Source organism: Rhinichthys klamathensis, unplaced genomic scaffold (genome assembly GCF_029890125.1).
Source record: "Rhinichthys klamathensis goyatoka isolate OS25496 unplaced genomic scaffold, OSU_Roscu_1.1 h1tg000059l_1, whole genome shotgun sequence".
Classification (NCBI taxonomy): Eukaryota; Metazoa; Chordata; class Actinopteri; order Cypriniformes; family Leuciscidae; genus Rhinichthys; species Rhinichthys klamathensis.
The window spans coordinates 3,954,167-3,975,805 of NW_026606604.1; the positions used below are offsets into that span (position 1 = coordinate 3,954,167).

The following is a 21,639-nucleotide window of genomic DNA, read 5'->3' on the forward strand; positions in this document are numbered from 1 at the left end:
GATGTTTAATGTAGTTTAGTATTAAGCCGTAACTAAGTAACAACTGAAGTAATACATAGAGCTTCAAGATTAGTTACTTTCATAAATTCAGCAGCCCTGTAAAATTAGTATTATCATCATTTGAAGTAGACAAAAACACAAAAAAAGAAAACTAGGATGGATTGAAACGATGCTAATCAGAGACAGGCTTTTTTTTTATACAAATGCATTGTCCAACGCATCAATTTTGTGACCAGTAAATCTTAAGAGACTTCAAAAACATTCAAAAAAAGGCAAGAGGCATTTTAGAGGTATTAGCTTTGCTCATAAGAGTTTTACTCACCTTTACAGAATGTGTGTACATGTCTATTAGGATACAGACTGCAAGACCAAACATAAAATTGGTTATCTTTTTATTGCGAATCCATAGATTCTGTACTTGTAACTAAATTCCACTTGATGTGAAATCAATATAAATACATTAAAAGATAACAAAATGGATTGAAAATGAAAATGCAGTCATGTGTTTAGTAAGAGAAACCCAAAACGTGAGCCTCCATGTACATAATTGATGGAGGGGCAACTTCATGGGGGCTGTGAGAATATTGTCGCTTCAGGCTGAAAAACATTCCTTCCTCTTAGATCTGCAGAATGGATATATAGTATTGTCAGGATAAACACTAATGAACACAGATAAAAACTGATGTACTGACTACTTGCATCATGTCTCCATTTCAATGGATCACTCAAAACATTCAGTTTTTAATTAATCTTAATCTTCTGATGAATACAAGACTGCTTCAGTACTTACATCATCAATGTCCTCGTCATCATCACCAATATCATCAAACTGAATCTCATCATCATCACCCGGCCCGAAGGTATCAGTCTCGTTGATTTTGGCTGCAAGACACCAAAAGGGAGAATTTAATGACATGACATTTAATACAGTGCAGCAAAAAGATCAGCATATTGCAAGCCAAGAACCTCTTTTCATCAAGAACAGTCTAGTAGAGGTTACGTTTCTCCGAATATACTCACCGTGTTCTGGAAGCTCTCCATAGGCTTTCAGACTCCGAGCTTCATCAGCATTATACTTCAAAATTACATCTGCTTTGTTATCCTGATAAGAGATTTCAGAATTTAAAGTGTCAGATATTCACTCCATAAAAAAAAAAAACTTGCATTAAAGAACTCTGCAGTAGGGATGTCCCGATCCGATACTCAGGATCGGTATCGGCTCCGATACTGCCATTTTTGCGGGATCGGGTATCGATCAGACATCGATCAGACGAGGCCGATCCAAATCCGATATTGTGGGTATACTATTATGTGTTATTGTTAAGCCCCACAAAATGCACAAAAACATTCTAAAGTACCATAACGTTTTCGTGCACTCTATTATAAGTGTTCTGAAGCTATTATGTGAGATATAAATTAATATTTAAGTCATTAAATTCAAGATCACGTAAATTTTTCCCTCTCGCGGCTGTCAGTCATTCTCCATTCAGCATTCAAACAGCGCGTCGCGTTCGGTTGCAGTCAATGATGAAACTATCTTCAAGATGATTCAATGTTAATAGAGGGTATGCGCATAACGTCACCGTCGGCCGGAGTGAATGCGGTCACGCCCACAAGTGGCAAAAAGACTGAGCGGCAGCATTTGTTTTCAGCGTGAATGCCGTGAAAATCACACAAAACACATCTAAAACGGGAAAGAGCTTTGCGATTGACTGTACAACTAGATTTGACCAGAAATCTGAGGTACTGTATATTTTTACAGACTGCAAAAAGCTACAGAACAGACTATATTCTGCATAATTGGATGTTTTTAAATAAACACTGACAAAAAACTATACAAGTTTTAGGGCTGGACGATATGATGATATACAGTATAACATTAATGTAAGTGATCACTCGGATTTAGACCTATCTATATTGTATTTATATAAAACGTTTACAGGCAAATTTTCTGCATTTATTTCCCCGGCGTCGAAATCAGGCACATATAAATGTCAGGAAACACGATTCCTGGCTGCATGTCAATATCCATGGATCACTGGATCTTTGATAAGTTGTAAGGAACACTATATCGAGTCCAACTTTTAGTTTAAACTGATAATAGTTTGTTTTACTCGCGTTAACGCAGTTTCCCCTATTAACTCCAGTCACGCAGCAGCTCTTCTGCCACTCAGTCCCGCTGAGGGGGGCGTGTTCCGGCGGGGAAGTGACGTTAATGCATTCCCTCTATACTATTATACTTGATCTGTAAGATAAAGGTCTATGTTTTCGCATAAAACAACTTTATCTTGCTGGACTTTATTGCTGTAACTCAATCGTGTTACTCTCTACCGGGTGTCGGACACTGTCAGTTTGATCACAACACTAGAGTCAGAGCACTATAATTGTTCTTCACGCGCACAGTAACTGAAATTTAAAACTGTTAAAAGAAAAGGCTCAATAAACGATTGCATAGATAGATACTGTATAATACACTGTCCATCAATATGTATCTCCGTTGTGCTTTGAACTTTTCAAAGCGGACTCGACGCGCTGCGTGCTGGAACTCCACGTGGCTTCAAGCGCATCATTCTCCGCTCGGGATGCGCATAAGCGCTTTGTGCCGCACTGTATTGGAGCCTTTCATATCATAATGCATTGACGCAATTAAAGCTTATTAACATTAATAATTATTAATGTTGCTGCCTCATTAAATAGCTGTGCAATACACTTAAAACATGTCTCAATTTTATAGCAGATTTAGCTATATCTAAAATAATTATCTTTTTCATTTTTGTTATCTTGTTTTTCATGAATGTATTTTACAACAATAAAAAGAGCAATGTGTATTATCCACTAATCTAGTTTATAATAGCATTTTTGTCATAGATTATGATCATATATTTTGGGGATTTGTTGTTTATCTTTATAATGAAGCTGTCTGTATTAAGTAGATTGTGTTTAACACACACAAGAGTGATAATCAGTTTAACACACAGTTATAGAAATTCTACTTGATTTAAAAAACAAAAACTGTACTGGTATTTACAATGTAGAATGCTGCTGTTTAAATTGTTTTAACTTTAAACCTGTTGGTAGCTAGCTAGCTTTAAGTACTGAAGTGCCTGTATTTTCTTTAATTTATATATTTCTTTATTTTTTTGTAGTGTTTGAATAAAGGGTGGCAATCTTTCATAATCAACTGTTGTTGTGGACTATATAGGAGGTATATTTTAGGTGGCTAATTGAGAAAATTGCTATATTTTTTATTAGTTTAAGAATAAAATAAAAATATCGGATTAATATCGGTATCGGCAAAAGCCAAAGCTGCGGCATCGGTATCGGTATCGGAAGTGAAAAAGTGGTATCGGGACATCCCTACTCTGCAGTTTCAGAAGCAGAATTAGTTTTATTTTTAAATAACAAGAGTAAAGCTTTTAAGTGATATTGGGAATTCATATCTTTCCTGGCAAACAAAAATATATTATTTAAACAGTTATATATTTATAATAAAAAAAATAAAAAATTGTATTATATAGCTATATTATGTGTTATATTATTATAATATATAATTGTTAAATTCAGAAATATTTAATAAACCTGCTCCTGCTAGTCACATAAACACAGCCATTATGTTAAGACTGTGTCTTAAGTACTAGAATGACCAACTAGTGATTAGTCAAGGGGCAGATTGGTTTCAAATTAGACTAATCTACATTTGTACGTAACTAACTTAAAACGGTTATGAAGAGTCCTAAAGAAAAAAAAATTAATGACTAACTTGTAAAACTAGTCTTAGCAATTTATGCAAACGGCCCCTGATACCCCATTAATCCAATGACTATAAATGATTATATCTATAGCTATATTTATTACATTAGTATAATTATATTAAATTAAAAAGAATATTTAAACAAACCTGGTAGTCTCTTAATCCAATGAGTATAATGTCTGACGTGTTAATCCACACCTAAATTTAAGAAACAAAAAGCATAAGACAATAAATGACAAGACAAATGTGCCTCTGGATTTCTTGTTAAAGAACAATATAAATATTTTAAGCAGAACATTATTTTTTCCTATGCTTAAGTTTTCCAGCTTACATTTTTTTCATACACAACATTAGTTACATCAATTATTTAGTTTAATCAAACAACACTGACTGATTTGCCTAAACTTTTTATAATCAGTCCAGTCGAGCTCATTCACAAAGTGATGAAAAAGCTGAATCTGCATTCATCCTGAAAAGTAAAGTACACCTTTTTCCGGAGCTTTCCTCGAATGTGACAAAGCCGTTTGACTCCATCAAAACACATGGCCTCCAATCTCCCATTTCCCAACATCTTGATGACCTGAGCATATTCTAGAAGACAACAAATGATAAAACTAAAAGCATTTCAAGGAAAGGCAGAATGTTTATTATATGGAAGAGTATTACAACATACCTTGTCCATCCTCTTTAAACACCAGCTCCCTTTTCTCAGATTCATTCTCATTCTTACCACGCCGCCGATTTTTTCCTCCTTTACCTGGATACAGAGATATAAAATGAGATCAGATGCCATCATACACATGGATCAAAGTCTTCTCATTAACACCACACTGCAAATGTTACCTAATGACAGAGCAAAGTACAAACATCCAGCATGGAAGATCTTGATCTATTGGTCATTTCGTGTTTATTTGTTGGGCAACTTAAGCATGTAGGAGCCCTCTTAGAAATATTAGTTTGATAATTATAAGTAACAATACTATAAGTAGGTAAAGATCAATGAATGTACGTTAACGTTTAACTGTAAAGCTACATCTATCTGTAACTGCGTAACGTAACGTTTCAGCGGCTGAGAGCATCCCATCTCATTACCAGACAGCATATTTTATTTCGTTTTATGAGCTTAAAGGCCCAAAAAATTATTTCAAAACAGTTTTTTGGCAAAATGGAAAATCAAACATTGACAATAAGCTACTACATTGAATATCTCGCGCAACAGCTCACGTTACCTTGTTTGCTAAATTCAAGGCTAACATCTCTTACAATTGTCTTAAGAAACCACCTTACCTTTGTTTTTCGGCATATTCTTTCAATCACGTCGACGACTCTCGTATAATGTTTCGAAACGTCAGGGAATTATAACCATATGTCAAATATTTTACTTCTCAAACATGCTATAGTGAGCTGTTCAGCGCCGCTAGCGAGAAAAGCTGAGAATGACGCATGCGCAGATTGCTTGCTTCATTCGAGATTCAACAGCGCAAAACTTTATTCACATCACAATCGCAAACCCGATCACGAGCTGATAGGAAATAGGAGCCCATTTGTTTTCATAGCAGTGGATTAAATATAATTTATTATGATCTGATCTGATATTGTAATATATGATAAATAATTATATTTTTTTGATTAGGTCAGAGAAAAAGGTAGACCCCGTCTTCTTCAAAAGAGAAAAGGAAAAAATATATAAGCATATTCTGTAAAGCTAAAAGATCTGTTATATGTGTCCTCCATGTCTGATGTTAAATGTTTTCTGTATGTTTTTGGCATGGTTTTTGGGGGGCAAAAGGTTCCGTCCTCCTGTCCGGTAGGGGGCGACAATGTAATCATTTCAGTAACATCTGAAGAAACCGCATTGAGGTTTGTTTTGAACATTTTTGTCTGTACTTATCTACTATGATCAAGAGATAGCAAGCAATCTGAATGCAAATATCAGATTGTTTACATAGTCTAAACATTCCATATTAAAGCCCAAATCCAGTTAGATCGTAAACATAATGGTACATAAATGTGTGGTAGGTGGTTGTCCGAACCGATCGGAAACCATTATTCATTACATGTTACCCGAGGATCCGAAAAGACGCAAACTTTGGTTAAAGTTTATTGAAGACAGTAAAGCTGATGAGGAAAACGCGAGCCCTTCATGCCGGGTGTGTGGGGATCATTTCTCCGAGGATAACTACTTCAGAATGAATCTGGGTCACACCACATGTATGATACTGAGCGTGGATGCTGTTCCTACAGTATATACTGTTCATCGATCATCTGAGACGGCAAAGGAGATACGGGTAAGATGGCTATTTTTGTTTCAAATTATATATTTTTTCTAATTAGTTTTCAAATCATAGGACATTTATATTTTAATTATATATAGTTATATTTAATGTACAGTTTCATTTTAGATATAACATAGATATTAAATGTTAACACACACACACACACACACACACACACACACACACACACACACACACACACACACACACACACACACACACACACACACACACACACACACACACATATATATATATATATATATTAGTATCAGTCAAAAGTTTGGAAACATTACTATCTTTAATGTTTTTGAAAAAAGTCTTATGCTTATCAAAGCCTGCATTTATTTGATAAAATACATAAAAAAACAGTAATATTGTGAAATATTATTACAGTTTAAAATAATGGTTTTCTATTTTAATATAATAATAATTTATCTCTGTGGTGCAAAGTTGCATTTTCAGCATCATTACTCCAGTCTTCAGTGTCACATGATCCTTCAGAAATTATTGTAATATGCTGATTTATTATCAATAATTATACAGTATATATATATATATATATATATATACACACACACACATATATATATATATATATATATACAAACACACAGCCATTTATTTTTTATGTAATATACACATTAAATGTAATTACATATAATTCAACATCCATGTTTTATATAAAAATTCTCTCTCTCTCTCTCTCTCTCTCTCTCTCTCTCTCTCTATATATATATATATATATATATATATATATATATACTGTATATAAACAATTCTGTTTTGTAATCATGTACTGGATTCTGTTTTATCTGACAGGAAGCAGAAAATGAGAGTGTGGAAGATGAAACATGCAAAATCACAATTTCGGAGGCCATTTCACTTGCTTGTGTCAAAGAAGAGCCTCTTGAATATGAGCTGAGTGCCAACATGACATCTGGACAAGAGCAAGATGAGTGTGTTAAATATGAGGAGAGTGAGCTGGCCGTTACAGAAGACTGTATTTCGACCGCCATCTTTGAGAATAAAGAAGATCATGTCAAAAGAAAGTATATCAGCTGTTTATCTTGTGGCCAGAGGTTTCGTAGTAGACGCAACCTAATGAAGCATCTACGTGCTAATCACTGTAAAAAGAAGACCGAATCTGAAGTTAAAGAAAGGTTTTATATGTGTTCAACTTGTGGGGAGAAGTTTAATGAAATGCGTCTCCTTTTGCGACATCGAGTCATACACACTAGGGAGAATCCCGATGGGAGGTTTGGGTGTCAACAGTGTGGAAAAGCCTTTGCCCATCAGGCTTTTTTGAAAGCTCACCAGAAAGTTCACGAGGATGCAGAGTCGACCATGCCGTTCACCTGCCACTTATGTCCCAGACGTTTCGGCTACAAAGTTGCTTTCGTTGCTCACATGAAGCATCACTCATCCAAACTTACGTGCATCTGCCCCATCTGTGAAAAGACCTTTCAGTTCAGAGGTTCCCTCGTTCAGCACCTCAAATCCTCTCATGCTGGAGAAAAACTCTTGTGCAAGACATGCGACAGGGGTTTTCTAAGAGTCAATGGCTACATCAAACACATGGACCAACACAATGTGATGACCCCGTTCTACTGCGACATCTGCAAAATATATCTCTCACAGCGAGGCTACGCGGCACACATGCTCACCCATGAGCAGAAGCCCGAAGAGTCCGTTGAGAACCAACCAAACGCTATCGATGTGAACATTTCAGAAGAAGGAATCGAGCCTGTGACCGCGAGGCAGGAAGATGCCATAATTGAGCCACTCAGCGAAGATGAGATGGAAGTTCTTGCTGAGAGTTCAATGGATCTGTCAACAGTGGAGGATGTGGAGTCTGGAATGGTTCTGGAAAAGGAACTTCCTCAAGATAACCATGAAGAGAAGGAGAAGAGCGAGGACAGCGCTGGCACACAATGAGCCAATGAGATCTCGGTTTAAACAAGTTTTAAACTAGTACTGTATAATACATTTAGTTAGATTTAGTATAAACCATTTAGTTTACCCGAGGCAAAGTATTTTTTTTATTTCAATAGTCAGGATTATGATTAAATCTAAGAGCCTAATCCAATTAAAATGTTTAAATATTAGTTACACTGTTAACTAAATATTGTAGGCAGATTTCTGTATTATGTCTCTGTGGTGTTTAGCTGCTATTAATGTTTAGACATTCTAAAAACATTTTATGTGCATATTCACAAAGACATGTACTTTGTAAGATGGATTTCTTAAAATCACAATTAAAATGCATTTTTATGAAATACTTTTGTCTTTCATTTAAGAAATTGATATGGACAGATTTTCTAAATTTAATTTATATAGTTATAGAAATTAATACTTGTATTCAATAAGGACGTATTAAATTAATCAAAAGTGACAGTAAAGACATTTATAATGTTACAAAATATTTCTATTTCAAATATATGCTGCTCTTTTATGCATTTATCAAATAATCCTGAAAAAAATGTATCATGGTTTTCACAAAAATATTAAGTTGCAAAACTTTCAACATTGATAATAATAAGAAATGTTTCTTAAGAACCAAATCAGCCTATTAGAATGATTTCTGAAAGAGCTTTATTCATGCCATTGCAGGAATAAATTACATTTTTAAAATTCAAATAGAAAACAGTTACTTTAAATTGTCATAATATTTTACAATATTAATGTTTTTATTATTTTTGATCAAATAAATGCAGGCTTGGTGAGCATTAAAGACTTTTTTTTTTAAAATCAAAAACAATCTCACTGACCCCAACATTTTGAATGGTATTGTATATATATTTAACAATTTTAGTCACACTCAAGCACACAAAATTATTAATTAATAAATTTTTCTAGATTCTAAATTAGAAATAGTGTTAAAAAATACTGTTTCCAGCAACACTGCCAGCCATGTACGGTAACTTTGAAGTTTGTATTCTTTGCATAAGGTCAATATGTGACTCAGATCCTCAAATGTGCTATGCAAAATTATAGGTCAGAGTTCACCAAATCTGAATATTTTACATGCAGCACAAGACAAAAATCATTTTCTTTGCTTGCACTTTGGCTCACCCACGTTTGCAAGTATTGTGTGACGAACCCTTTTATGTGGTTTCTAAAAAAAATGGAAAACAGTGCAAAAAAACATTCAGAGTCATATTAAAAAATGGCAAAATTTATTTTCTACATGTACAAAAGAAAGAACAGGATAGCAGCTTATATGGACAGCAACATTTCTAGCTCTCTTCCAAGACAGGAAAAATACAACTGAGATGAAAAGAAAATGTACAACATATTTAAAATTGCTCAGAAAAAAACCCCCACAAACCTGCAAGGAATTAGAAGTGGTTAAAAAAAAATGAAGGGGAAAAAAAACATAATCAGTCATGCTCATAAACATGACCACTTCCACAGAGCTACTAGCTAATATAGCATCTTGCCCATGCACATTTATAAAAATATGTCAAGGCTGTAAGTAGTCACTTAAAAAAGTTACTACATATATCTCTGAGCATTTCTGTACATCCCTACATACAAACAAATACACAGGTCAGCAGGTTTTAGGTGAGGCGATACAGCCATATACATTTCCGTCTCAGCTTATTTTAATTTTTTTTGTATAATGTATTGCGTTTCACCTGAGTTCTCTATTAGACATTCTGTGCCGTTTACATGTAGGCCTCCACCGCATTTTTGTGCTTTGGATCTCGTTCACATTAACGCCAGCAGCCGTCATACAAACATTCAGACTCCACTTACAGTCTTGTATGGGTCTGCTGAGAGGGGTTTTTTCCTAGTTTGTTGTTAAAAGATGACAGGAGTACAAGGTTTGCTGGGATACACCATAGCAGTTATGGTTTGGTGGGGTTTAAATATGCTATATGGCGTTCCTGATGTAAAATAGTAGAGCAGAACAGGATACAATTTGAATAATCAGTGTCGAACTGACAGGAACATTTCCTATATATATGACATCCCCATACAACTGGAGCTTTTCGCAACTGTGTTCATGGTTTGGTGCAGGAATTTGTTGTCATCCTTGAAAATCCCCATCCTCCCTGATTTCGTTAACATCATAGCTTTTTTTTTTTTTTTTTACAGTATGCTTATATTCATACATAATTAGCTCCTCAGAAATAGTCCACAGATTCTTTAACGGTTTGCGTTTGGAAGCAGAGGCATGATTGTACAGGGCGAACTGTTTTTATTGGCCCTCAAAGTAACCAGTAAAGGAAGATTTTGAGTGTCCATCAGGGGTCCTCAGAATCTACACTTGATTCTGAAGGCCTCGACACAAGGTGGGCGGCAAGCAAGCCGAGTTCAGGCTGTGCTCAAACCAAGCTAGAGGTCACGGGGGTTGGAGGTGGAAGGTATTAGCTCATAAAGCAGTGGAGGTCAGTTTTTTCACTCCTCTGCGCTGAGCTAGAATAGAACAGCCCACGGGCTCCAGCACGGGAGGAACGCTCCTATTCAAGGCAGAGTATGTAGCAGCCATCGCCCCCTACAGGAGAAAAGATTTCACACAAAACTTGCTTAATTAAACTGTCCTGTCAAAGTGTCAGGTTGAATACAAGTTTTCTACACCTTAATGAAATTCTTTCCATAATTTCCCTAACATAACTAATATTTAGGGTTTATATATATATATATATATAGTACTGGTCAAAAGTTTGAAAAAATTACTATTTTTAATGTTTTTGAAAGAAGTCTATTATGCTCATCAAGCCTGCATTTATTTGATAAAATACAGAAAAAAACTGTAAAATTGTGAAATATTATTACAATATAAAATAATGGTTTTCTATTTGAAAATACTTTAAGATATAATTTCTTTCTGTGATGAAAAGCTGAATTTTTAGCATCATTATTCCTGTTATCAGTGTCACATGATCCTTCAGAAATCCTTCTAATATGCTTATTTGATATTATCAATCATACATTTATTATAGATACAGTTATTATCAATGTTGAAAAGCATTGTGCTGCTTAATATTTTTTTGGAACCTGTGATACTTTTTTTTTTTTAAGTTAAAAAGAACAGCATTTATATAAAATAGAAATCTTTTCTAACAATATAAATCCTTACTATCATTTAAAAAAAAAAATCAATTTAACACATCCTTGCTGAATTCTTCAGCGGTTTGCATTTGGAAGCAGAGGGGGATATTTTTTTCCATTTCTTTAAAAAAACAAAAAACAACAACAACTGACCCCAAACTTTTGAACTGTAGTATATATTGTTACAAAAGATTTCTATTTTAAATAAACGCTGTTCTTTAAAAAAAAAAAAAATTATTCATAAAAGAAAAGTATCACAGGTCATAAAACATATTAAGCAGCACAACTGTTTCCAACATTGATAATAAATCAGCATATTAGAATGATTTCTGAAGGATCGTGTGACACTGAATACTGGAGTAATAGCTAATGAAAATATATTTTAAAGCATATTAAAATTGAAAAACATTTTTTTTTAAATGTGATAATATTTCACAATATTACATTGTTTTCTGTATTTTTGATCAAATAAATGCAGGCTTGATGAGCATAAGAGACTTCTTTCAAAAACAAAAAAAAAATAGTAATGTTTTCAAACTTTGGACGGTGGTGTTTATTTTATAAACAGAATTTCTAGCTGATTCAACAGCTGAGCAAAATTTTTTTTTTTTTTTTTTTTTATTAAAAAATCTTTTATTTTTGGTTTAATTCCCCGATATTTACAAATTTTTCATGACCTTGGGAACCTTGTGAAGCATTTCAGGGGCAGAGTAAAATATTTATGTGAACACTTAGATATTTCGGTCTTATTCTAAAGCACAGTGTGCAGACAGGACCAAACCTTAACCAGATGGGGGGCGTCGTGTCTGTTCAGCTGGTATTTGGGGAGCTGGTCTTTGTGAACGATCCAGGGATGTCTCAACACCTGTGCAGCTGTTAGTCTCTGATGAGGGTCTACATGCAACATCTTAGACACCAAGTCCTGTAGAGAACAACAATGAATGATTATTTTTGTCTGGTGGTCCTGTTTTGAAGTGTATATTCAGATGCTCTTCTCAGGTGGGCACCTTTGCCTCGAGTGAAACAGAGTTCCAGTATCCGCCAGTGAGAGAAAACTTCCCACTGCCGATTCGAGCCAGAATCTCCTCCGGCGTGTCCTCGGGGCCATTAGCAAATGGCGTAAATCTGAGAAAAAGCTTGGTGTCAATTGAATAGAAACACATTTTGACAACTATAGTGCTAAGTTTAAATACTTACCCAGTTAACATTGTGTACAGAAGGACACCTAAACTCCAGATATCACAAGCAGCGTCATAACCCTGTTTCTTCAGCACCTGGGGACCAAAGTGATGTTCTCCGATCAAGAAACTCACATTTATTTGATAAAATATTGAGCCACCTGAAAAACATACCTCTGGGGCCACAAAGTTGGCAGTATAACATGGCGTCATCAGCAGTCCGTTTTCCGCCCTCAGCTGCTTGGCAAAGCCGAAATCGCAGATCCTGATGGATTCGGGATTCCCAGATTCATCAACATAAAGGATGTTACTGGGCTTTAGATCCCTGTGAACCACCTGAATAGGAAGCTTAAATTAGAACCAAGGAGCTCAAAATGTGCATATGATTCAGGCCCATCTTATAACTAACAGGCATGTGATCAGCTAAATAAAAAAAAGAAAGAAAGAGGGAAAACCTGACACCTCCCGGCAGCAATTATTATTAATAAAAAATATGTATTTTATTAACCTAAATATCTTACTATTGCATCAATACATACTATTGTACTGTAAAATAAAATGAAAATTTAGTATTTAATAATAATAAAAACAATAATACATTATATTATAATACAATATCAAATAATTATTATATAATAATTATTGTTATTTTATTTTACAGAACAACAGTAAAATTACAATAATAACATTTATGGTTGTCTTCATTTCTTTGCGTTCATTTACCGGTAAGAGGCTTTTATAAACGTGCCTTATAAAATAAAAACATTACTGGTTTGCGTCTTGAGAAAAGAATTGCACTGTCATTTTAAAATACATCAGTGCAAGTTGCTTTCAGCTAGAAGAGCTTAAACATGCATTTTAGTCTGGAACTAGGCTTAAGCCTTGTCTTGTGAAACCGGGCATATATTTATATAATTACATCACAGGCATCACAATTTGATGATCACACTAAGCCGTATCACATTCTCACAACCATGCATTGTCAAAATTCATAAAAAAGTTATCGGGCAACTGGCGAGTAACACTGTTTTAATGTCAGCTTTTACTCGCATTTAGCCCATTGACCTGGTTAACATGCTACGGGTGTCTGGCAGATGGCGCCGCAAGCTCGTGCAGGGCTGTCAGAAGCAATCCGTGCATGAAATTAATATATTTTAATATAATTTTGAGTTGATTTAGTAATTGTTTAAGGTAATTTTGCGATTTCAATCATAATACAGTAATCACCTTCCCACCCCATAGAAATCCGTATAAATACAGAAAAATCATATCCCTGAATTAAATACATTTTTTATAGCTTTTGTAAAAATTAATATTATCGTTTTATTTATTTATAATAATAATTATATATATACACACACACACACACACACACACACGTTGTGTTTTCATGTTTTACTTTCCATAGACAAAATTATTTTTATACTATAAAAACTGTTCTTTCCCTTTACACTAACCCTACCCCTAAACCTACCCATCACAGAAAACGTTCTGCATTTTTACATTTTCAAAAAAGATAACTTGGAATGATTTATACGCTGTTTTCCTCAAGGGGACCAAAAAAAAAGTCTCCACAAGAATTTCAGATATTGCCATCTTTGTGGGGACATTTTTTAGTCCCCATGAGGAAAACAGCTCATTTTGTCCCCATAATGAAGTGCTATGTTTCTATTTTTTAAGAAATGAATACTTTTATTTAACAAGGACACATTCAATTGATCAAAAGTGACTCTAAAAACATTTATAATGTTAAAAACTATTTCTATTTCAAATAAAGGTTGTTTATTTGAACTTTCTATTCATCAAAGAGTCCTTAAAAATGTATCCTGGTTTCCACAAAATTATTAAGCAGCACAACTGTTTTCAACTTTGATAATAATAAGAAATGTTCTTGAGCAGCCAATCAGCATATTAGAATGATTTCTGAAGGATCATGTGACACTGAAGACTGGAGTAATGATGCTGAAAATTCATACAGGAATAAATTATATATTTAAAAAAAATATTATAATAGAAAACAATTACATTAAATTGTATAATATTTCAGAATATTACTGTTTTTACTGTATCTTTGATCAAATAAATGCAGTATTGGTAACCGTTAGAGATATCTTTCAAAAAATCGTACAGACCCCAAACTTTCTAACAGTAGTGTACATCACAGGCTTTTCCATCTATTGTGGTCTGAATGTGCCCCTCTTGAGTATCTCTGCATTAGAGCCATTATAAACCAGTATGTGGTAAGACACCAGAGGCACAGTCTCACAAAGCTTCATCTGTTTCCCAAGATCACAATCTTAATGTACTTGAGCTGGGCTTTAAGTTTCAACATCGTGAATGCGGCACGCATTTTACAGTTTGTTCTTTCCTACAGTTTGAGTGGTTTCATACCCCTTGAGTGTGCAGGTACTCCACAGTCTTTGTGATGGTGTACAACACAGCGCTGGCCTCCCGTTCTGAGAAGAACTTCTGTCTGAGGATCTTATCCAGCAATTCCCCTCCCTTTAGCAATTCTGTCACCAGATACACTGAGCGGCCATCATCGTACACCTGCAAACAGCGACATAGTTATATTAGTTTATCATGGATATAATCTCTTCTATTTTATTACTACCTTCACTTTTCATTAAATGCTATTGTAATTTGTTCTGCAATACATAGCAATATGATTAAGGATGTTTATATTTGCAACAAAATGAATTTTGTGTTTGAAACCAATCAAGGAACACTTGAATCAGATGCATTTCTAATGTATGGAAACATGCTGGAAACGATAATGGATAACCTGCTCTGAGTAATTTGCAGGAGAGACGGTAAGAGCAGGAACTCATTACACTATTCCCTCATTCCGGAAATGTCAGAGCAGAATCGGTTTCAGGTAAACACATCAATGCTCTTTGAAAAGAACAAGACATCTTAATATAATTGCATTCGGCCAATAAGACAAAGCTCGGAGTCTGCCCCCGCAGACTATTGTTTGTCAGCCTGATAGATGAAAATCAAAAGACTGCATCCTTGTTTTTAAACACTCACGTCTTTCAAGGTGATTATATTTGGATGTTGTCCATAGCGTAACAGAATTTCCACCTCATCCGTTGGATCCCGCTTAGCTTTATTGATTATCTAAACATAAAATATATAGAGACATTTATCAGAATGTCCAAGAAACACAGTATGAAAAGGGCCAGGCAGTATAAAATTGTCTTGGAAAAGGCCAGAAATGCTTTTAAAGAACAGTTTTAGTAGGGATGGGCTGAAATTAAAATTCTGTCCAATAAGCTCATCATTATTTAATTTATTAATAATTGATTAACATAGAAATTCTAGACTAAATAATAAAAAATAATGTTTAAATGTTTTATTAATGTCTAAATAATTAAAAAGTAAAACAATAAAACCTAAAACTAATTGCTTTAATTGCAACAAGTGAATTTTGGCATTATAAATGTACAGAATGAAAAATGGATATTCATTTTGAGTTCAAAACAGTGTTTTTAAATTAGTAGTGTTTTTAAATATTAAAAATAACTTCTTAAATGCTTATTTAAAGTATAATTTAAAAAAATATTTCTATATTTAAAAACGTTACTAATTTAATAACACTGTTAAATTGTCATATTTAACAAATCTCAAAACCAAATATGTAATATCCCTTTTTCACTCTTCACATTTATACTGGTTTTAGTTTTTAGTATTTTATTTTTAATCTAAATGTAAGCATATGGGAAATCAACATGCACAATTAAATACCCAATATTGACCAGTACCAGTTTATGTTGCTATCAATTTGCCAAGGTGATCTGGGCGGTCTATTTGAGATTTACTGCCTTAATGAAAGTGTGTTGGTTTAATATGACTCTCTCCTCACCTTCACGGCATACTCCATGCCTGTGCTTTTCTGTATGCAGCGTCTGCAGATAGAATACGAGCCAACTCCGATATCCTCCTTCACTTCGTATGCGTCATTAAACTGTGACACGTTTCTGTGAAGCTGCTACAGAGAGAAAACAACCAGATGTAATGCTGACATAAAATATGACTCATAACTAGACCTTAAACACAGTCATTACAGCATATACTATGAGGAAAGAGGCTTAATTTGGAGTAAAATGTGTTCCCCATTAGAGTGTATACCTGAACTATAGAGCTCATACTGTTCTGCAGGGGTTGGGACTCTTCTTCTGAGCTGATGGCCACAAAACTAAAACCTCTGAAGAGTTGATTGGCATTGGCACTAGGGGGTACACCTGGTGAGTCTGAACAAAAACACAGAGCGGTTTTGATCTACTCATTAAATACACCATCAAATAATCCGACAGATTTCAAAAGGCCTAGAAGCATTTAATTAAATAGGTTTTTATGTATTTGTCTGAAAGGGGATTAAAGACGGACGGCAAACACAGTCTACCTGATCTAGGGTCAGACACAGAGCCGAGCAGCCCTATTCGCACACTACGCAAGTTATTCAAGGCCCCGCCTCCCCCTCGCGTCAATCAAAGTTTACAACATCGATGAGAAAATTAAGCGGAATTATCCTTCTGGTCACGAAAAGAGAGAAAAAAAAAACACCATGAGAGTGAATTGCGGGAACAGCGATCAGGTAGACTCTTCAAGTTTGACGTCAGCAGAGAACAGTAAAGTTAAGTTGATGTGCTTTTCTCTCTAGTCTGTCTGTCTGTCTAACCCAGCTGGGCAGTGCATCTATTGGTCTTTCTGTGTCTTGCTTGCTAATGCTGTCCACTTCCAGGGCTGTATTCTGTGACTTTGTGCCTGACAAAAAAAGTGAGGGTGAAATACAACCATTTATTACGTTTGATAAACGACAAAGGGCAAATGGTGTTTGTTTACAAACTGCAGCGCGGAAAACCACGTCGCGCGTTAACATGCGTTCATATGCGTGTCCACGAAATGAAATGCGCACTTTCCAGCAGAAACATCTGTGGGGACTAGTACAATATATGGGCGTGATGGCACTCCTCATTATAGGCGCACATACTTTTAAAACAAGACAATGATTATCTAGCCTCCAAGTCAAGGTTTAGTTACAACTCTGCAATAATGCAAGATGGAGTGAATTGACATTGACTGTTGTTTTATAGGCTATATTGAATTTAAAATGTTGATTGGCTGGACATACTGGTCAATATGGATGCACATCCCTCAGTAAATAATAACCATCAAGTATTGCTTTTATCATTTAAAACACAGTGACATGCTATGGCAAGCAATTTTAGCTTTTATTCATTCACAGGATGCATTTTTGATATCAATAATTCAATTTGTATTATTTAAAATGTGAATTCTTGATATTAAGAATGAACTTTTTACTAGCAACAATGTCTATTTCTAATATCAGGAGTAAAGGGTGTCAGGTGTGACTGTGTGGCAATGGCAAATGGTTTACATCAGTGGTTCTCAACTCCAGTCCTCGGGACCCACTGCTCTGCATATTGTGTATGTCTCCCTTATTTAACACACCTGATTCAGATCCTCAGCTCGTTAGGATAGACTCTATGAACTGAACTGAGTGTGTCAGATAAGAGAGACATACAAAATGTGCAGAGCAGTGGGTCCCGAGGACTGGAGTTGAGAACCACTGGTTTACATGGCTCACTGGTCAGGTAGGAGGGACCCTTAACAGAATTTTGCTTAGGGCCCCAGGGAGGTCAGGATCGGCTCTGGTCAGACACAGTCGGTTATATGCTGATGTACCTTTGGGAGTTTTTGCTGTAAATTCTGGGTCAAAGTAGAATGTGTCGTCTGGTCTCCCAGAGGCTGGTTTGAAGGGCGGGTAAAGCTCTCTTCTAAATAGTTTCTAAGACAAACAAGGCATGAAAAAACCTTTAAAATCACCACGCATTGATAAGAGTGTCACTTCTTCATTGTAAATGCATGTTCCTGTAAATACTTACATTCCAGTCAATGGTAGAATAAAACGGGTGTCTCTTTATCTCTTCAACTCCATCTGCACCAGCACCTGCAGACAAGCATAGTCAAGTTAAAATCAAATATGCAGAACTCAATATACAGAAATGAACATCTAGTCAGTCTAATACACTACTGTTCATAGTTTGGGGCGGTAAGATTTTTGAATGTTTTTGAAAGACTTTTAAGGCAACTAAGTCTGCATTTATTTGATCCAAAACACAGTAAAACAGTAATATTGTGAAATATTATTATAATTTAAAATAACTGTTTTCTATTTTAATATATTTTAAAATGTAATTTATTCCTGTGATGGCAAAGCTGAATTTTCAGGATCATTACTCCACCTTTCAGTATCACGTGTTCCTTCAGAAATCATTCTAATATGCTGATTTGCTGCTCAAAAAACATTTATTATTATTATCAATGTTGAAATCAGTTGTGCTGCTTAATATTTTTTGAGAAAACCGTGATACATTTTTTCATGATTCTTTGATGAATAGAAAGAACAGCACTTATTTGAAATAGAAATTTTACTCTCACATTTGAACAAGTTAATGCATTATTGCTGAACAAGAGTATTCATTTCTTAAAAAAAAAAAAAAAAAAAAAAAAAAAAATTCACTGACCCCAAACTTTTGCACCGTAGTGTAAACGAGTGGGCTTACCTAATCTATTGGAAGGGTTTCGTTTGAAAAGACTCCTGAGGAGACTCTGAGCTTCTGAGCTCAGAAACTGAGGCATTCCCAGCTTCGCCCTACAAAAGAAGAGGTCCAAAGTCAAGATAGAGGTCAGAGAGTCAGCACATGCATGGAAAGTTCACATACAATTTTATGCATAAAGAAAGGTCATTCTGATGGACGTTGATCATCCCTTTATGGTAAGTGATGGTCGTCGACCAATCAGATTGACATACTCTCATTTTAATGTTCTGTCAAAAAAACTAAAGTGTTTTTCTACATAGCTTTTACTTAGCATTTTACTAGTCATGCAAGGGTAGGCAAATTGGCAGTTAATTTAATTTACATGTTGGCCAGTTCTGAGTGGGCAATTTTTTTTGCAATGTGTATTAGACCTTGTGGTGATAAAGTCAAATTATGGTAAAATATCTGTCTACACAAGCCTAGAGGTCAACTTACAAAAAGGAGGACAAAGACAAAGTCAGACAGTCGTATGCACTGATGTCACAGCTAACACTTTGTGTATTCATATCAGTGGCAATTGTCTGTTCTTATCAGTCCGCAGCAGAAGCCTCAAATGAACACTGTAATTGTCAAACCCTCATCTTGCCTTCACTCTGAAGGTCTGCAGTCATTCCACTATAACCACATTACTAGTTTATCAAAGCCATCAAACTGTACGCAGACCATTGATTATATTCATCCAGCACAGCAGTGCTAATGTGGCGCGCCTGAGCGTTATTCACCCCTCAGCAGGCTGCTTTATGACGTGACGTGTGTTATGTGCGGTTCCATGTTTACTGATGGTTAAGTGGTTAGTCTTTAGGCTAAACAGCACTGTCAGCTAAACCAAGGGCTTATCCTCATCGCTTCAGCACTTAGCATCCAGATGTTATTCAGACCAATTCCGCTGGCTTTTCCCACTCAGACTGGATGACTGTGTTTAGATTATAGTGTTCCACCAAGAAGGCGGAAGGATGAGGCCGTCACACTCACTTTAGAATCATAGTCATGGTTTCCTTGCGGTCCTTGCCTTGGAAAGGCAGCGTTCCAGTCAGCATTTCAAACTGAGGATGGAGAGCAAAACAAGTTACTGATGGTTGAAGGTGCTGGAACACTATCCTAGATTGTTCCCGCCCAGTTTAAGATCTAATTTATCATTATTGTAATTTAATAATTCTATTTTAAAATCACTTAAATGCACTTTAAAATAATTTAAAATAAAATAATAAATAAAATTAAACTTTTATTGAGAGACAAATGACTGAGATCAGGTTAAATGGGAATGTACAGTATATAAAATGGATAATCAATAGATAATAATAAAAACAGGAAGTGGCAATTCCTCACCATGAGTACACCGTAAGACCACCAGTCAGCACTATAAGTGTGTCCTCTTCGGTTCACCACCTCGGGAGCCATGTACTCTACCGTCCCGCAGAAAGAATATGCTTTATTTTCATGATCGATCGACTCCTTACTGAGTCCAAAATCTGAAGACACACACAAACACACTTTCAGTACGGCAACATCAGTGTTGGTATTGTTAACTTAAACTTTCGTAATAAAGCCATTTTTTTAAATAAACAAAAAATAGAAATGTTTCCTTAACAACTACCTGTTGGAGTATTCAAATTACTAAAACTAAATTAAAGCTAAATTGAAATATATAAAAAAAAAAAAAGCACAACAAAATTAATAAAGCATAAACTAACTGAAAATATATTAAAAACAGCTAATTATAAATATTTATAAATGCTGTTTTAGTATTTAAATCATACTAAAATAGCACTGGGCCCAATCTCAGTTTCCAACAATCATTCCACAAAATCGAATTTCCCCATATTAGTTCTCTGCAGTTCACCTTCTCATATAGTGTGGTTTAGATGGTCATAAACCTCTACAGAGTGAAGGTTAATGCGTTTGTCTGTCCTCCCATAAGGCTGCAGTTTAACGGTATCAACACAAAGCCCTAAATGCTCAAGGTGGCACCATGCTGATGCAGCCATTCCAGCAATCTGAAATTACCTACCTGTCAGCTTTATGTGGCCTTCCTCATCCAAGAGAATGCTGAAATTACACAGAATCACAGTGTTAAAAAGCCATTTAACAGAGCATGAACACACTCACACAAAGGGTCCCCTTACTTTCTATCGGCATTCCCACCCTGCGCCATAAGGACATATCTCTATGTGTCACGGCTACAAGAATACAACCATTATTTTTATAGCCTTATTCTCTCCAGACATAAAAGTGATTTATGGACGACCTCAAAGACAGCAATGAGGTCGGATTAAAAAAAGGAGAACAAGTGAAGGTCTTTTGATTGACAAACAATAAAAAATAAAAAGGACAAAGGAAAGTATGCAAAGAAAAAAAATATATACACCACTATTCAAATGTTCCCCCCCCCCCAAAAAAGTCTCTTGAGCTCACCAAGGCTGCATTTATTGGAAAACAATTCTGTCCAAATAGTCATATTGTGAAATATTATTACAATTCTAAATAACTGTTTTCTATTTTAATATATTTCAAAATGTAAACCTAAATTTTTAGCAGCCCATACTCCTGTATTCAGTGTCACGTGATCCTTCAGAAATCATTCTTATATGCTGATTTGATTCTCAAAAAAACATTTCTCATTACTATCAATCTTGCAAATAGTTATGCTGCTTAATTCTTTTGTGGAAACCCTGATACATTTTTCCAGGATTCTTTGATGAATAGAAAGTTCAAAAGAATAGCATTTATTTGAAATAGGATTCTTT

General features: G+C 35.1%; 3 protein-coding genes across 9 annotated transcripts in view; 1 reads left to right on the forward strand and 2 right to left on the reverse strand.

Annotated features, from left to right (window-relative positions):
* Positions 1–609: 609 nt before the first annotated feature.
* Positions 610–5,196, reverse strand: eif1axb (eukaryotic translation initiation factor 1A X-linked b). Its single transcript, XM_056249001.1, has 7 exons — positions 5,039–5,196; positions 4,425–4,508; positions 4,239–4,342; positions 3,899–3,949; positions 1,021–1,102; positions 791–882; positions 610–623 (listed from the first exon to the last, which is right to left on the reverse strand). Exons 1-7 carry the CDS (start codon positions 5,052–5,054, stop codon positions 618–620), a joined length of 435 nt encoding a protein of 144 aa, XP_056104976.1. The 5' UTR covers positions 5,055–5,196; the 3' UTR covers positions 610–617.
* Positions 5,197–5,644: 448 nt separating this feature from the next.
* Positions 5,645–8,186, forward strand: si:dkey-226l10.6 (zinc finger protein 34). Its single transcript, XM_056248995.1, has 2 exons — positions 5,645–6,039; positions 6,850–8,186. Exons 1-2 carry the CDS (start codon positions 5,749–5,751, stop codon positions 7,963–7,965), a joined length of 1,407 nt encoding a protein of 468 aa, XP_056104970.1. The 5' UTR covers positions 5,645–5,748; the 3' UTR covers positions 7,966–8,186.
* Positions 8,187–9,184: 998 nt separating this feature from the next.
* The window catches only part of rps6ka3b (ribosomal protein S6 kinase, polypeptide 3b), a 42,291-nt gene continuing 29,836 nt past the window's right edge, over positions 9,185–21,639 (reverse strand). For all 7 annotated transcript variants that reach the window (XM_056248982.1, XM_056248984.1, XM_056248980.1 and 4 more), the window contains 15 exons: positions 20,904–20,941; positions 20,222–20,364; positions 19,868–19,938; positions 18,860–18,948; positions 18,179–18,243; positions 17,979–18,081; positions 16,401–16,522; positions 16,135–16,260; positions 15,300–15,389; positions 14,658–14,816; positions 12,441–12,602; positions 12,286–12,362; positions 12,096–12,213; positions 11,870–12,010; positions 9,185–10,531 (listed from right to left, as the gene is read on the reverse strand). In XM_056248982.1, the coding sequence (XP_056104957.1) occupies positions 10,409–10,531; positions 11,870–12,010; positions 12,096–12,213; positions 12,286–12,362; positions 12,441–12,602; positions 14,658–14,816; positions 15,300–15,389; positions 16,135–16,260; positions 16,401–16,522; positions 17,979–18,081; positions 18,179–18,243; positions 18,860–18,948; positions 19,868–19,938; positions 20,222–20,364; positions 20,904–20,941 (1,627 nt within the window). In that variant the 3' untranslated portion in view covers positions 9,185–10,408. The remainder of the gene's footprint in view (positions 10,532–11,869; positions 12,011–12,095; positions 12,214–12,285; positions 12,363–12,440; positions 12,603–14,657; positions 14,817–15,299; positions 15,390–16,134; positions 16,261–16,400; positions 16,523–17,978; positions 18,082–18,178; positions 18,244–18,859; positions 18,949–19,867; positions 19,939–20,221; positions 20,365–20,903; positions 20,942–21,639) is intronic.